The sequence below is a fragment of the Hipposideros armiger genome, unplaced genomic scaffold (assembly GCF_001890085.2).
Source record: "Hipposideros armiger isolate ML-2016 unplaced genomic scaffold, ASM189008v1 scaffold_541, whole genome shotgun sequence".
Classification (NCBI taxonomy): Eukaryota; Metazoa; Chordata; class Mammalia; order Chiroptera; family Hipposideridae; genus Hipposideros; species Hipposideros armiger.
The window spans coordinates 41,039-59,268 of NW_017731891.1; the positions used below are offsets into that span (position 1 = coordinate 41,039).

General features: G+C 43.8%; 1 protein-coding gene across 1 annotated transcript in view; it reads left to right on the forward strand.

Moving 5' to 3' along the window:
- Positions 1-12,043: 12,043 nt before the first annotated feature.
- FAM124A (family with sequence similarity 124 member A) overlaps positions 12,044-18,230 on the forward strand; it is a 92,820-nt gene continuing 86,633 nt past the window's right edge. The window contains 3 exon segments of the mRNA XM_019668869.1: positions 12,044-12,407; positions 12,609-12,614; positions 16,665-16,690. Coding sequence (XP_019524414.1) covers positions 12,343-12,407; positions 12,609-12,614; positions 16,665-16,690 — 97 coding nt within the window. The 5' untranslated portion in view covers positions 12,044-12,342.

The window sequence follows — 18,230 nt, forward strand, 5'->3', positions numbered from 1 at the left end:
CATTATTGCTCTTTCCTAGTCTCCTCCTTCCTCTGCTCTTCCCTTAAATATTGGTGTTACCAGAGTCTGCGCTGACTCTTCTCTCTCCCCCTGACACTGGCTCTCACTTAAATGCTCATAACAGTCTCCCTGCATTAATCCACAGGGAGAAGGGAGGCAATTTCCACGCCCATCCCCACTGCTATTACCATTATAACTTATAAGTAATGTCACCTGAGTGTTAAACAGCAAAACCAACAGCACAGTGCCAATGTTAAACGTATGTAGAAGAAAACAAAAAGGTTGTGTATAAATACAAAGCTGGTGCTATCTGTGTCTGTCCAAGACCAGTCAAGCTGCTTAGGGAGTTCTTTCATCTCAGAGAGACACAATTGGAGTGGGATTTTTAACTAAGGAAGGCGAAGTGTGAGGAATTGTACAATATTTTGTTCTTCCTGAAGACTTGGATAGAAGAACGTGGTCAGCAGGTGGCCTAGAGCAGGGGTCGGCAAACTGCGGCTCGCAAGCCACACATGGCTCTTTGGGTACGTACATGTGGCTCTGAAGTAAAATTGAAAATGCAAATAAAACTATCATAGTTTCATTTATAAAATTATTTTTAAAGATTTTATTGGGGAATTGGGGGAAGGAACAGCGTTGGGGAATGGGGAAGGGGAATAGACAAATTGCTGTCCTTTTGTTCTTCAGTCTAGTTGTGGAGGATGTTGCTTCACTGGCTCATGTTGGTATTATCATTGCACTCTTCCAGGGTGAGGCAGTAGTTCACTGGCCATTGGACGGCAGCTCACGGCAGCTCATGAAAGCTCATGCCCACTGCCAGCCAGCCCCATTGCAGCCTACGGCGAGTCACGGCAGCCCAGCTCCAGGTAGAGCTGTTGTTCACCATCTTAGCTGTAGAGGACGCAGTGTCACTGGCCCTAATATGTGGGATCCAAACTGGGGCCCTGCTGCTCAGAGCTAGCATCCCAAGTCGACCCCTAACCAACGCGCCACTCAGCTGGCCCCATTTATAAAAATTTTTAAAGGATATTATTTACATAATGGTGATTTCATTTGTTTTATGGCTCTCGAATAACTTTTAAATTGTTGTGAGGGACAGGATTGGCTCTTCCATCTCAAAGGTTTGCTGACCCCTGACCTAGAGAAAGAAAAAGACTGTGAGGCTCTGTCTACATGTCCAATGCACAGACCACAGGAGAGGGAGCCCGTGGCCTGACCTGAGAGCTCACCTTGTGGGTCATACTTTCTCCCTACCCTGTCCCACAGTTTGCCTGAGGTAAGCAGTCAGTAGCCAGGCTACTAAAGAAAAGAATCCCATTTTTTTGGTATGTGGGTAAGAAGAAAAACTAGGAAAGGCACCCACATCTCAGCCCCTTCCCCCACCCTGGTCCTTAGGAGGAAGCCCTCCATGGCTGCAGGCATGTGTCTCCTCAAGCTGACTGTGACCTACCGTAGTCGTGATCCAGGACCATGGATCACCAGCTTGGGACTCTCACCTCCAAGAAGAGCAGAATGAAGAGGCGGGGATCTTGAGACTGTGAACTCGGGGTTCAAAGCACCTGGGCTCAAACCCCAGCGCAGCCACTTCCTGGCTATGTGCTTTCATCAACTTACCTGCCTCACTGCGCTTCAGTTTTCTTGTCTGCAAAGCGGAGATAAATAGAGCACCCACCTCACAGAATTTTAAGTATTCAATGAGTTATATTACAAAGGGTGTCAAAAAGCACTTGGAGGGGCCGGCCAAGTGGCTCAGTTGGTTAAGAGCTCGCTCAAGAGTTTGAGCTCTGAGCAACAGCAGTTCGAGTCCAGCCCGAGCTGAGCAGCCGCTGAGCTGCCAATAGGTAGCAGGATGGCTCAGCTAAAAAAAATAATAATAATAAAAAAAAAAATAAAAAAAAAAAGCACTTGGCTCAGAGTTAAATTCTCACTCTCACCCCAATGGGTAGAGAGGAGCAGGCAGACCACAAATCTCAGCAGCTTTGAGCTCAGGACATTCATTGTGCCTCTCCCAGTTTCTGCTCATTAGAGCAGATCTTGCTTCTCATTGATTCTTTCCCCCCAAGGCAGCTGCATCAAAAGCATGGTGCTTATCTCTCTGTAGTTTTCTTCCCGCCAACCCTCACAAGACCACTTCCAGAAGAGAGGAATCAAATGACTATTCTCTCAACTGCTTTATCTTCCTTAGGGCAAAAGTTTAATGAATTCGAATCTTCTTCTATCTGGGTCTTGTTGAAAGTACAAAGTTACTTTTCATATTACAATATATTTTGAACTAAATATTTCTAACTGAATGTTTCCCTAGCCTTGTGTTTTTCTTTGGTTGTTTGCTGTTTTTATAAGGGAACAAAAACCACTTGGAAAAAAAAATTTTCATATAAAAATAAAAACTGCTTTACTGTTTTTATCTCAACGTCAAGTTTAGCTAAGCATACACAGAACTTTAAGACACGGCATCAATTGTGGCTGGAAACATGTATATGGATAGTCTGGACCAACAATTCAATAAGAATCATTCATTGCACTTCCCTAGCTTGGATTTTATGTTCATCACGCAGTCTTTTGATTACAATTTGTCTACAGTAATTTGTCTTTAGAAAAAGAACTCAATACATTCTTTGGGAGAATTTGGTGGTTATATGTCTCACTCTAAACTAATGAATTGACATGATTGTACATCAATGCTTGTACATCAATCTCTTATGAGTTAGGTGTGTACAAAACAGCTCCCTAAAACACTGGGAGCTTCAGCAAACTAGAGCTCCCCATCATCTAATGCCTCTACAATGCCATGACCACACCTGGTATGACTGCCATTCTATGAGCCCTGACTGGGGGAACACCTGGTTTATCTCTATAACATCTCCACATGGTTCTTAGTCATAACACCAACTACTCTCGTTACATCTCCTACTATGACCTCTGTGAGCATCTGCCCTAACTGAATGTGCCACAGGGGTGTCAAGCTCAACATTTCTAAGACATAATTCACAGTCTTGACCTGCAAGCCCATTCTTCCTACTGTTCCTGGAGGTGTTAGGAGATCACAGATGGGCTTTAAGCAGAATAGTAACATGATCTGGTTTGCATTTCTATGAAATTACCTGGTGTAGAGAACAGATTGTTAAAAGGCAGGAGTGGATAAAGGGGTCAGTTAGGAGGCTATTGCAGTCACCTTGGTCAGCAATGACATTGGCCTGGACCAAGGGGATAATATTGGAGATGGAGAGAAGAGGACCATTCAAAAAATAGTTATGAGGTGTATTTGTGATGACTGAATGTAAAAGGTGAGCTAGATGGAAATATCAAAGATGACCCCTTGGTTTCTGGTGGATGATGAGATCATTTACTAAGAAACATGGAGGAAAAGCAGCAGGTTTGGGGAGGAAGATTATCACTTCTGTTTTGAACATGTTGAATTTAACACATCTCTGAGACATCCAAGTGAAAATGCCATGTAGGGTTGGAGCTCAGCTGAGAGAAGTGGTCAAAGATACAAATTTAGAAGTTACCAGCATAATGATAGTACTTGTAGTCATGAGCATGCATCGGATCACCAAGGAAATGAGTGGAAAATAAGTAGGAGTGAAGGGGCGGGGGGGTATGTGGAACTAGTGTAACAACATTGAGACTCCAACACAAGAAATCAAATTGATCTCTAGGATCTGGCAAAGGAATCTGCAAAGCAGCAGCATCCAGAGACACAAGCAGGGGTGATGTCAAGGCAAGGGAGTACTTTAGGGAGAAGGGCGGGGTCCTCTGTGTGGGCTGCTGCTGACAGGTCAAACTGAAGTGTCTGTAATCTTTCTCTTGGGAAAAATTCCATGATAGAATCAGAAAACATTTCTTTTTTAAAAAAATAACTCTCTGGATAGCCATAGGTTATGTTTTGAAATGCATAAATGTAAATCCTGGTTACGTATAATAAAGGAACTTTTCAAGAATGATTTACGTGGCACCATAATAAGGAATTAAAACACACACACACACATACACATAATTGTTCATCCACAAAGTTTGTTACTGTAATGTCAGACTTTAAATGTTTCCAAATATTCTAATGTTTGGCATCATGTAAACCAAATGGGCAGATGTTTGGCAGCCAATTTATTTCATGAATCATTCTGATCTTTAGCATCATGTGTAAAACAACCTAAAACTTTCCACAGCTCACTAACCTACATTCCACCTTTTTAACATAAAGCCAGTGTTTGCACCTTGATCTTTTTTATTTATGTACTCTTGTTCTCTTAAATCACTTAGAACACCATTTGTCAGTGTGTCCAGACTCACAGATAAAATATCACTTGCACTCCCACCATAAAGCCAAATTCAGATAAATTTTGAGTTAGTACCATAAGCCCTCCGAGATCCTCATATTGGGCTTTGCTTGTTTCCTAGGTGACCAAGCTGTGCAGATAGTTACTATTCCAAAGCACACAGCCAGATTCCCATCACTGTGATATATTCCATTTTCTATTCAATTTCATCCCCAGGAGAAAACTCAGGGGTTATATGGAATTGCACATTTAGACTTGCCCTTCTGTCAAACATTAATAGGATCATGGAATCATCATGCAGAGAGAGACCAGGGGAACTCGTGGAATCAATCTACCCCTCTTCTGCAGGGGAATGTTTAACCTAACCCCAAGGAACTAAGGAATCCTTATGCTTATAAGGCAGCTTTTTCCCCTCCAGAAGAGAAGATTCTACAACCTCCAACAAACAATTCTCACTGCTTAGCAACCTCTATCCTATGAGAACCCTGGGGTGACAAGGCATCAACAACCTTCGCAGTAGGATATTGCTAGTCAAAGACAGACTGGAAAGAAAATGACCTAATTCACCTAGAGATGATCCAGATATAATATGTAGAATTCTGGAAAATATTATGGAAAAGCGAAAGCATCAAAGCACGGCCATTCACAACATAATGTTTTCCCCATTAGATTACTCATGCCTGGAAGAGTCCAGGGTCACTTGTGTCAATTTTTGATGGGTTGTGGGAATTAACCACTGTCACTCAGTGTACCCTTTTTTCATGCTTCTTCCAGTAAATAAATCTCCCAGTGGGATGAAAATTATTTGAACTGTGTCTGCTCTGTTACATATTCTGTCCTGCCCATGAAGAATACTTTAATAAAGCTTGTAAGTCTTTTTTAAAGAGAAAGTGAACATTTTGGAGAATTTTTCTAGTTTTCTCCAAGGGGTTAGAAAAGGCATCATAACGTTCACAGCCCATGTGTCCAGTCACCCTTTCAGCAACATTTGCAGCATACCTACTGTGTGCTAGGCTTGTATTAAGTGCTGGCATAGACGCATCTGTCGTAATAACACTCACCATGTGTCAGCATTGTGTTAGACAGTGAAGGTACAATGGTGAATGGAATCACTGGGTCTTCATGAAGCTTGTAATTTAGAGGCAAAAGAGGAAATTATCAAAGAACCACACAAACAAATATAAAATGGCTACTTTGTTAAGGTCCTCTTGCAGAAGTGGGGGTGGCGGAGTCCATCTAGTCAAGGAGGCAATAATAAATGAGAGGTGATCTGACAACCAAGTAGCAGTCAACCAGGGGAAGATGAGCCAGGAAGAGTATTCCAGAGAGAGAAACTGGCATATGCGAAGGTATGTGCCTGGAAAGAAAGCACCATCAGTCACTGGAGGAACTAAAGAAGGCTAGTGTACTTGGAGCATAGAGAATGCAGAGAGAAAGGTTTCCGACCTCCCCTTTCTATTTGGTGAACTGTATACAATCTTTAAGCCTCAACCTTCGTTTTCTACTCTGTGAAATTCATTCCCATTAATTCCTCCTTTTTACCTCCTCCCCTCTGACCCTATTCAGGATGTATTGTTTCCTCCTTTACCCTGGGTCTAACACCATCTTGTACATGTGTCTAAACTGAATTGCACACACACACCTGTCGTAACATTAATGACAATGTATTGAGGTTTGGGGTCTACTTGTCTGGATCACCCACTAATGGCTGTCAGGGTTCAAAGGCGGGGTTTCTCTCTTATTTGGACCAAATGCAGCAGGATACTCAAGTCAACATCATTTTGAGGAGTGAGTGCATGGCACTTGCGTGGAGAGGGTCAAGAGCATTTGAACAGTAGGTACAAACTTGAGAGCGCGCATGGAAAGAGATACAGATTTGGAAGCTGACTGCAGAGCAAAATAATAATATCCAACACTTTCCACGTGCCAGATACTATCTCAGCACTCTCCATGTAATAACTTCTCAGTCCTCACAAAGCTCTTAATATGCTTGTGATACAAACAAGGGAACTGACTCTCAGAAGGGTTGAGTAACTTGCCTCAGGTCACAAACCTAGTGAGGGGGAGGGTTTGAACTCGGACAGTCTGGCCAGCATCAAAATTCAGTTTTACCCATGATACATACTATCCTGCCTCCTACCTAAGACTGCTTCAAAGGCAGTGTTATGGGCTAAATAGTACCTCAAATTCATATATTGAAGCTCTAACCCCCAGTACTTCAGAATATGGCTATACTTGGAGATAAGTTCTTTAAGAAGGTAATTCAGTTAAAATGAGGCATTTAGGATGGGCCCTAATCGAATATTACTATGTCCTTATAAAAAGAGGACATTTGGACACAGAAAGAGACACCAGGGTTATGTGTGCAAAGAGGAAAGACAAGGAGAGAGAACTCAGGGGAAACCAAACCTGCCAACACCTTGGTCTTGGACTTTCAGCCTCTAGAACTGCGAAAGAATAAATTCCTGTTGTTTGAGCCACCAATCTGTGGTGTTCTGGCAGCCCCAGCAAATGAATACAGACAGAACTGTGGAAGACTGAGTCACTGCAGGAAAGTATGACAATGAAAAGGGGCAGAGGGCCAAGCCTTTCCAAGTTTAGATAATTAATATGATGATAAATAGGTGACCCGACCACAATTCCCAGAAGGCACGTCTGTCCTCACAGGGGCCTACGGGGCAATGTGCTGGGTCTAGGATTTCACCGTATTCTTAAATTTCCACAGCACTTTTCCAGAGGTCTTTCTCCTTCTGTCTCATCTTTCACCCACTACCCGGCAGCTGGAGGGGTAATCGTGGGCAAGTTGCTGGACGACTGGTCTTGGACTCCAGGTCTCATCCCATAAACTGCAGGCTGAGAGTTCTTGGATAGGCTCCAAGGCACGACCACTATCTCTGCTCTCCCTTATCGAAGCCGAGTCATTTATATTTTAATGAGATTATTTTCCAACTCAACAGTTTATCTTTAGTTTCATTTTCCTCTTGCCATCTGGTCCCCTTATGCTCATATGTAAGGCTAGTGGCTTTCTTTGTCTAAGTAGATTTGTCAATAGTTTATAATTTTTCTTGTCATGATCATAATATTTATTTTGCACATCACACAAACTCTTCTGGAGACTTGGAAAAAAGTTTTGCTGGGGGTTTATTTTTGTTTTGTTTTGTTTTTTGTCTTTTGTCATGTCTCTGTCTCTTTAACCTGAAAATTTTGTTTCTGGGAAATGTGTTTTTTAAAATAAAGAGTTAAATAAAAATGAATGAACAAAAGGTCCCAAGCCAACATATCTTCGAGTTATAATTGCTGCTGGATATCCCAAACTAGTACTTCATTTAAAGAACTGTAGTAGATCAGGCTGGCCTTACAGCAAATGGTCTAAAAGGTTTAGACTCATGTAATGGAAGCGGCCTAGCTTCCCTATAACTTGAAACTCAAATTCAGGAAAATCTCGTGTGCAGGAGAGTTTTGTTTTTATCTGTTTTCAATCTCTAGCCCTTAAAGTGCTTATCTTAAAGCTGCATATCTTCTGCTATTCAGAATCCTTGGCCCCCTCCCAATTACTTTTAGCCTTCTGGATTACCAATCTTTTTCATCATCAAAATTGATGCTCTTTATCTTCCATCAGATTATTTTGAGATTTTTCTCTTTTTTTTTTTCTCCAATAAAGGGCTTTGATATTCCAGTCCTACTCTGATGGCTGATGGCACGGTGTACCTGTCAGGTGTGTGGCGGAGCTTAAGGAGCCCTCCGAAGAAGGGTAAGCTTGGTGGGAAGCCTGGCCTTGCTCGTGGGGCCTAGAAAATAATAAACTGCCCTCTCCTGACCTCAAAAGCCCCATTAGGCCAGCCACTGCCTCGGGCCTGTTCCCCAGTATGCCCCTGGCACTCAGCCACTGCCTGCCACAGTGAGTGCTCACTAAATAAATGGATGAATGGTCTTGTTTTCTAATACCAACCTCAACAAAGGCTGAAACAAGTATTATCGGTGAAATACAACTTGAGAGTGTTGTTCAGACCTATTTGAGGAAAAGTGATTTTTTAAAAATCAGTGGCATCTTATTTATATGATTTATAGTTTCTAGAGAGCTTCAAGTCTCCTATGAGGATTTATATCAACACCCATTTTAAGGATGATGGGAGCCTTACCAGGTTTTTTTTGAGGATTAAAAAGATCATGTATGTAAAGTCCCTACCACAATACCTGACATGTAGGCACATGTCTTGTTAGGGAGACCACTTCATGGACGGTGTAGAGGCTTGACCTCTACACTGTACACCTGAAGCTGAATAATATTGCATGTCAACTATAGTTTAATATATATGTAGTCACAGGATATGGAATATAGTATAGGGAATGGAGTCAATGGAATTGTAATAGATATATATGATATCAGAGGGGCAATAGATTGGGGGAGAGGTGTTACCACTTTGTGAGGGGTGAAATGTATAATTGTTACATTGTTTTGTATACCTGAAACTAATAAATAAAATAAAATAGTTGATGGTCTACCCTTTTCCTCTAGTGACATGACTAATTTAGGTCCAAAGGTCAGGTTTCACGTTTCCTGGCCTATTATCCTTCCTACCAAACCTCAGTGTTCCTCCCATGCTGTCCTCAGACTCTAATGGGAAAATCTTTAGGGTAGCAGGCAGGGCACCCTAAGCAGACCAGTGACACTCCTCTGCTTCCATCTTACAGGGGTGAGGAAGGAGAGCATTGTACTGCCACGATTAAAGTGACCGATGCTAAATAGTTATAAGTAGAGCCAGGGAACCATTTAAGGCTATGGGTAAGATACCCTATGGGGATCACTGCAAGTCCTCCTGCTGGTTCCCTCCTGGCAGCTCTATTTCCAAAAAAAATAACAAATAAAATGAGGCTCCTAACACCCGAGGATTGAGGCGGGAGCCCACGCAGAACCACGATACATCAGCTCAGAGAGATAGTGATTACCATTCAAACTTTTCTTCCAGATAATAAATGCATCACTGAGTTGCCATCAGATGCTGTGCCGAAGATAAATGATAACGCTTGTGTCCCTATGGTCCAGGGGACCTGAATCAATGCATCATTTTGAGATGTGGCCCACGCTTTTTTATCTGGTCTGACCTTTCTCTGGATATTTAAAAAAGAATGAAATAATTTAAGTAGCATCTCATTTTCCACAGCCCTCCTTCTAAAGGCCATGCTAATTTCACTCTTTCTTCTCTGACCTTTTTCTTAATTTAGTCTCCTGAGGATGTGACTGGCCATCCATTAGCCCTCCAGGCAGATGATAAGGACTCCCTTGTATTTAAGGGTCACCTGGTTCCTCCACTCACTCATTGGGTGGCCTGGGGCAGGCACTTTGAACTCGCTGCTGCAGCTTAGTTTCCTCCACTGTAAAATGGAAAAATACACCTACTTCGCAGAACTTTCCATGTCAAGGATTAAATAAAGTGACAAATACGAATTGTCCTTACACAGAATAGGCAAAGGTAGGTTCCCTAGTGGCTATAAGAATAACAAGATGGTAGAATGTTCATTAAACTCACTTATTTTTCCACTTTTATCACTCCCTTTTATCTGGTTTCATCGACACTGCATTTGTCCTTCTACTTTCCAAATAGGCTATAATTGTTTCCAAATAGGCTATATTGATTTCCTGGAGATGTCATATTTATGTAGAAATGTCTACCATCTTGGCCATATTGTGTTCTTTCAGTCACCTCACTTTCCTTCAATCCCCGTCTAATCGCATGCTCATCCAAACACTCTCCTCATTCCCCACCTCCGTGCTGGGGCTGCTCCCCCTTCACTTACTCATTCACAAAAGAAGACTAGAAATGCTTCTCATAATCAAGAAAAAGCACAGGTAAATATGCCAACCCCAAATCTTAAATGAATTGTCCTTACTGAGCATAAAATTCCTTTTATGTAAAACAGAAACGGATGTATTTCATTTAAGCATTGCTCCAAGTGTTGGGGATATAGCAGTGAACAAAACAGAGTTTCTGTTCTCATGTCATGGAGCTGGTATTCTTGGAGTAGGGTTGAGGAGGAAAGAGCACGTAATTAGTAAATAAATCTATCACATGCCAGGTGCTGGTAGAGATATAAGGAAGAGTAGAGAGGAGTAAGGGGATTCTGTGATGTGGGATTAGTTGGGAAGGGCTCTCTATTGAGGGACCATTTGAACATGAAGGACACATAGCAGGAGTCTAGCAGAAAATCTGGGAGAAAGTATTCCAGGGAGAAGGAACAGCAAGCACAAAGGCCCTGAGGCAGCAGAGGGCTAAACTACCCCTTCCTGAGAGGGCTTTCCCTGAGACACAAATTTAAATTATGTCTTTTTCTCAGGGCACACTATTCTTTTCCTTCATAGCACTTATCTCCAATTATGTTTTATATATTTCTATATATCTATTTCATTTAATTAGTCTCACCTTTGGATTATAAGTTCCATGAGGGCAGGTGTCATATCTGTTGCTGTTTTCTCTCATTTGTAATTCAGAATTCACCCTCCTGTCTGGTTAAATAGTTACTGAATGAATTGACAAATTTAAAATCGTCATTAATGGCACTGTGTAGTAAATCACTCACAAAATTTCTTTTGTCTCGTGAGAAATTTTTTTTAGAAATCAGTACATAGGGGTGGGGAGAAGTCTCCTTTGAAGAACGGGCATGCTCCTTTCTGTCAGCTAAGAGCACAAATTGAGTAAAATGTATTCCTGTCTGTTTTGTGTAAAAGGAATTTTATGCTCAGTAAGGGAAATTCAGTTAAGATTTGGGTTTGGTGTATTTACCTGTTTTTTTCTTGATGATAAGATTGCATTTCTATTCTTTTATTAATAGCTTTCTCTTTTGTGTAATTTAATTAAGGTAAGAGTCAGAAAGTGATATTTAGGTAGGGAAGGAAGAAATAAAGGGAGGGAAGTGGGAGAGAGGAAAGAAAATATATTCCTTTTTAACAGTATCACTTGTCACCCGGAGTGACACTGCTTTCCAAGTTGGGAATGTAGCTAGCTTTACATGTAGCAATAGCTGCCTGGGACTAGTGCTTGGTATGTACCTGGTCCAATGTTAAGTATTTTACATACATGATCTCATTAAATTCACAACAGTCTATAGGGTAGATATCAATAGCCTTATTTTACAGATAAGTAAATTAAGCCTCAAAGATGTTAAATAACTTGCCTTAAAGCAGAACAAAGTAGAAACGAGTGCCTTCTAATGATTTGGACAGGACTGTGCTAGGAAAGGTGATAATGAATTCAGTGTTGGCAATTCCGAGGAAACTATAAAACACCTGGACATTCCAACTCGCTCTAGAAATGAAAACAGATCCCTACTTGCTTTCACTGTGTGGTGGGGTATTTACCCGTGCTGCTCGCAGCACTCGGGAACCTCGGGGGCAATCCCTGGGACTCTGATTCAAAGACTGTGGGCCCAGGAGAAAGGGGTGGCTCCCATACGCACACATACACTTAAACACACTGCATGTGGCTACAAATCACAGACGGGCACAGGGGACATCGCGCTCAGCGCATACACAGTAGTGTGCATTTACAAACACATACCTCACCCGCCTACCCACATCACACCACAAACACATACACACGCGACCTCACATACTTCTCCCACTCATGCACGCACACCACATATAGGCGCGCAGCACGCGAGCTCACACATGCTCGCGCACGTGTGCACATCTGCGCGCACACGCTCCCACTCTGTGCACACACCCTCTTGCGCATGCACATAACCTGGTGCACATGCACACACCGCGCGCACACCCTCACACCCGAAGCACACACCCTCTTGGGCACTCACAAACCCTAGCGCGCACACGCTCACACGGCCGAGCGGCGAGGGGCGGGGCAGGTGGCCGCCGGTGCCCGGCCCCGCGTGGCCAGGAGAGGGCGCGGCGCAGTGGACCGCGGCAGATGCTGGAGTTGTTTCCCCCAGCCGGGGCGTGGAGACACTAGCAGCGAGCCCCGCCAGCTCTGGCTGCACTGTGCTGGGCGGCCCCGAGGGAGCGCGCCCCAGGTCACGCCGGCGCCCGCGAGCGGAGCGCGGCGGAGAGCTTACCATGGACCGCAAGGAGGGCGCTGGCGAGGAGGATGACTGCGTGGACTCGGGCGCGGAGACCGGAGGGTGAGCCAGGGCGGGCCGTGGGCGGGGGGCGCTCTCCGAGTTGCGCGGCGGCCCCTCCCTGGCCCCGGACTTCCCTGGACCCAGCGGCGGAGCGGGAGCTACTGCGGCGGAACAGGGAGGCGGGGGCTGCCCCTCCCGCCGGGTCCCCAGGGAAGCCAGAGGGTCTGTGGCCGGCCCGCTCCCTCCCAGGCCGGCCCTGAGAGCAGAGTTGCGTGGTCCAAGGCTCCCTGGGGCAAGATGGGCCTACCCCCGGCATGGGGGGCGGGGGGAGTGGAAAGACTTACGATTCAGAGTACACCCCCCCCTCCACAGCCCCCCACCCAGCCCCACTTGCCTCCGTTATTACTGAAATGATGTGGCGTGCCAGGCAAATGCAGTGTCCCTCTGAGATCATCGTCAGAGAGACAAGAGATGCTCCTGCACTTGTTTCGCGAGGACTTTCCGTGAGGACTTTCTTCTTGTAGCTCCGGATCCCTCTGAAGTCCGGGGCGGGGGCTTGGGGATGAGAAAAAGAGGATAGGACACCCCGCACCGAAAAGTCTTTTTCAGAAGCCCTCTAAGAGGGTGGCATTTTTCTTTTTATGGCTTTCCTGTGCTTGCTGAGATCCCTCACCCCAAACCCCTCCACTCCCCCCCGCCGAACTTCCCCTTTGCGCACCTGTCCCACGAATAACTGTTTGCCTTAGGTGCACGTGGAATAAAGATGGTAGGACGAAGACATAGTTAAAGAAATATGAGAAATGTGAGTTTGAGTGTGCTTCAACGGACTCAAACAGTTACCCCAAACCTTTGAAGACTAATTAGCCTTCTCCCAACAAAACCGGTTTCCTGAGTGTCTTTTAGGAGATGAAAGTCATTGTAAAGGCTTCCACCCAGTCCTATCTCTAGAGGATTTCCCTGTGCAGAGTCAGCGCCACGTCCAGGATGCCGGGACCGACCCAGGAGGAAAGGGTGTCTTTTCCTTTCTGGGGGAGGGCTGGAACTGCCCAGACAGAAAAGCTCCATCCTGGAAGGTTGGGAGTTTTAGACTAATTTCAGGGGTTGGCAGCCCTGTGAGTGTGGCAGAAAAAGAGTCCAGGTCCAGAATGGACCCATGGGTCTGACCTGCCCGGAGAAGGGCTCCCTACTTAGCCCCTCCTCCAGGCCCAACCCCACCCTCCTTTGCAGCCTTCTCTGCCACTGCTCGCCCAAATCTGGGACTTTATGCCCTAAAGCATTTACCCTGCAATGCCCTGTTATCCAAACTTGTGATCATCGATGGTTCACTACAGAGCCCAATGATATTCCAGTGGAGTAAACTGAACTTCCTTGCCTTTTCCCACACTTTATGTGGCATTTATCCATTTTAATTGAAGATCCTTGGCTTTTTTTCCCACTCCTACCTCTCGTTAGCTGAACCATGAATAGAAGAAAGCAAAATTAACCAGCTCATTTTCAGCTAGGTTAAATAAAGCACCAAGTGGTCCATTTATTTTCAATTTGCAGAACTTACTTAAAATAGATCTTTTTTCCAAGGTCTCTCTCTTGGAGAAATGGGTAGAGAGGAGTCCCTGATCCAGGGGGGTGACATCATCCTGGGATCCCAGCGGGCAACATGACAGCTGCCAGGACTCCTGGGAGGGGCTTGCTGTACCAGAGCTCCTCCTGTTCTCTCTGTCATGAAAGTGTGCAGTGGTAACAGGACAGAATTGTTTGAAGAGTTCTGACTGCCTCAGTACCAGCCTTAAAGATGCAGGCAGAATGGCCTGCATTTAAATAAAATAGTTTCTGTGTATTTCTATTAGTCTTGTATTTGCCACATATTCACAAATCCCTTGAAGTTTAGTTATCAAAAAGGCTGTTCATAGTTTCCCTGCTTTTCCAGAGCTTGCCCCCTCTTGCCCTATCTAGCATTCATATAGTTGCCTATCGTTGGGTATAAAATACAGAGAAAGCACTCAATATATGTTTGCTATCATTATTTTTTTTTAAACACAAATCTGATCATGTCTCTCTCCCAAACTTTTAGTGGCTGTGTCATCTATAAAAGGTGAAGAGCTCAGCATAGCCTACAAGCCCCCACATTATGGATTTCCTCTCTCATGCTCACCTTGCTTTTAGGAAGGTCCACCCTTGCTCCCTGCATCTAGCCACATCAGCAGGGTGTTTCCAATTCCTTGCTTTTGTCAAGCTGCACTCTTTGCCAGCTATGCCCTTTTCCACCTGGCATGCCTGTCCACCAGGTGAAACTCTACTCCTTTTTTAAGACTCAGCTCAAGTGACGCATCTGCTAAGGGAGAGATCCTTAATTGGGGGTCCATGTATTGCTTCAAGCTGTATGCAGAATGATGTCACTTGTGAATTTTTATGAGAAGAGACTGATTTTTCTCAGATTCTTAAAGTAGCCTGTGATCCCCTCCAACCCAAGCTGGAGCAGGGTGTGAGAAGTTTCAATTTCAATATTGCCTTTGAGGTGCTCGGAGACGTCCAAGTAGAGAGATGATGAGCCTGAATATGCCTACCTTCCTAGAGCTTAGAGAGGAGGAGGTCTGCATGATCACATTGCACCAGGGAACTCTCAGCCTAAAAATGGCAATTGAAGCCACTTAATAGATTAAGTCAACTAGAGGCAAAAGCAAACACTTACCTAGCATTTACTGTGTGCAGGTACTGTTCCGAGCCTTCCCATTATTGCTTTAATTCATTTAATCCTTACACAACTCTATGAAGCAGCTACTATTTAAGGCCAGCCTTGAGACACTACAGCATTTAAGTGTCAGGTAAAGGAGGATGAGCCAATAAGGAAGCCTGAGAAAAAAGTAGATATAGAATAAAAAAGGGAAGAATATGGTATACCAGCAGCCTAAGGAAGAAAAGAAACAGACCAACTGTGCTATTGAGAAACTAACTAAGATGAGGAATGTGAAGTGTCTTCTTTTTAAATGGAGATAATGAAGGGAAGGTCAAGTAGTATTTGACAGTGCAGTGGTGGACCTGGAAGCCAGAAGGGAGTGGAAGGTGAGGAGGAGGAGATAGCTGGAACCCGTTATCTGGAAAAGGGGAGAGATGAGGAGAGGCAGTGGCTGGAGGGGAGAGTGGGGTGAGGGGAGGATTTCCTAAACATAGGCAATGATTGAACAATAAATATGCACAGAAAGGATTCTGTATAAGGGAAAGGATGAAGGTATGAGAAAAACTGATGATCTGTTATGTCAGCTGTCTGAAAAGGTGGAGGTAGGTGGACTTCGGACCACCTGTGTGGATGGATTGGCTTTAAATAGAAGGAGGAACTTCTCCCCTCCTAAAACTAGCAGGAGAGAAGGCAATATGGGTTTACATTTGGTGACAATGCAGCCCTCTCCCAGGAGAATGGAGATTTGAAATACTTGGACAATGTTGAGTGAGGACCCAGCTGAGATTAGTGGTTACATGTTCATGGCGGTACCAGTCTACCTTGCGATTTCTTTTCCCGCAGCAGTGCTCAACTACCTAGGGGCAGGTAGGCAGAGAGAGGGTGGGTAGCTGGGATCACCAAGGCTTGGGGGAGAGGGACTATCGTTAGTGTAGACCAAAATTAATTTTAGACTGTGATAGATAATAAAAAGTATTTATTTGAGCAAAAGTTACTGCAGCCCAGGAGACACACGTTCAGGTAGCAGCTTAAATTGTGCTCTTCTGAGGGAGGCTGCCTTTTATAGCAAAAGCTCCTGCCCATGTTCCCAAGTAGGTCATTTTATGTAAATGAGGTATCCAAATTTGTACACTTCTGATTGGTCCTAATTATGTAGTACTGATTGGTAGGCATTATGCAACCTGATTGGTCATTATGGAGCAGTTCTGACTGGAAAGGGCAGGTCTTAGTACATTGGTCAAAAGAGGAAACCAGGAACCCCCTTCTAATAGTTGACTCAGGTGGCATAACTGAGCAGGGCATAGTGCTGTTAGCTGTGAGTTCAGTTGGAGGTTCTTCCCAGTATACAGAGCATGTGAGAAGCCCCTGTCCACAAATGGCTGCTAGGCTATTATTAGTTATAAAATTTGAACCCTCAGTTGACCATGGGGAGTCCATCTCTGCAGATAAACTCCTTCTTAGGGTTCATATCAAATGAATCTCCTTGGGGTTCATACTAGGTTGCTGATGTGAACATAAAAGCAAGGGATTTGGGTGTATTGCTTGAGCTGATTATTGATCCTTGCAGCATTATGGTCAAAGAGATGGTTCCAGGAACCATTGTGGTCGCACTGCCAGTGGACAGACTGTACTCATCACTTTGACAGTTACAGTTAAAAGAGCCAAACTGCCAGTGTTCAAATTCTGGTTCCTCAACTTAGAAATTGTGGAACCTTGAGCTAATTACTTATTGTCTCTCTGCTCTGAAAAAATGGGGATGACAATAATAGCACCCGCCTCATAGGACGATTTTGAGAGTTAAATTAGTCTATATGTTTAAAGACTGTAGAACAGTGCCTGGCATAAGTGAACCCTTAGTCCATTGTTATGGCTAATCATAATATTGTTATGAAAAACACTCCAAGTGGTAAACAGAGTTTTATATAAGAAAAATGAGTATTTCCAGGTGTGTTCAAGGCCATACGTTCTTTATACTCATCACAGTAGATGCTCTGATGCTTTTCAATGCCTGAAGCAATTTGATCATTGTTCAAAACATCTGAGACTATAGGGCACACCTCAATATTACAATTATTGTTTTACAGATGAGGAAATGGAGGTTCAGAGGGTACATGACTAATTAGTGATGAAGGGAAGGAGTTTGCCACCCCAAAACACTCCTCTTTGGGAAATTATTTTAGGCTGGCTAATATTAAAGAACAACAGACATGGGAGAAACTCTGGAAACCAAGTAGAAGTTACCCATTGTAGAAGGCCATTTACATTTGTAAGGCTATTTCCCTCACAGTGCAGGCCTGCCTACACTATTAATGGAGAAGCCTGAACCTAAATCTGCATAACAATCTTACCCTTGTTTACTGTGCTCTTCCTGGTCATCTCCTATAACTCACTCGCCACCCCCAACATCTTTTGTCTTTAGCTGAAGATGGTCAAGTGGTGGCTTCTGCCTCTTGGCAAGTTACTCAGTTTTCCTGGGTCTCTCCCATGCATACAGGAGGTAGGCATGTTATTAAACTTTAATTTGTTTTCTCCTGCTAATCTGTCTCATGTCAATTTGATTATTTGACCAACCAGAAGAACCTAGAACCTAGAAAGGTAGAGGAAATTTTTCCTCCACTACAATGGCCTAAATTGAAGCCTGGGTCTCTGTTGAACTTCTCACATAGTGAAGTTGACTCTCAAGAAGCTGTTTGATCTGGAATTAATTCTTGTTTTTTGCTCAGACATATTCTTTTGCTTGAAATGCTATCTTGCTGTCTGACCCACCTAATACAGGCCAAGACTAAAAGCAAACTGGTGTTCTTTTGTGGTGACTGATGTCATTTTGAAACTCCCATTTTCCACTTGAAAGCAAGCCTTGTGCTTCTGTGTACTTTTTGTTATAAAAACTGGCAAGTCAGCTATTGACAGTGGTCAACTATCTTAAGCAACAGAATCCCTTGATAGAGGGACAGGCAATGTTGTAATCCCAAACAAAAGACATGGAATAAGTAAGACCAATGCTTTATCATAGGTGTTTCATTAGTGATGTCTCCCATATTTGGCTTCTAAGCCACTCCTTCAAATATGACTATACTTGATGGATTATTTTTCTTCAAATGTTTGATCTGGCATTAATGGTCTCCTACTTCCGTGTCACCTGTCCCTGAGCTTCTGAAAACATAGGGTCATGTCAACAAAAGAACATCCAGCCTAAGAGAAGTCTTTTTTTT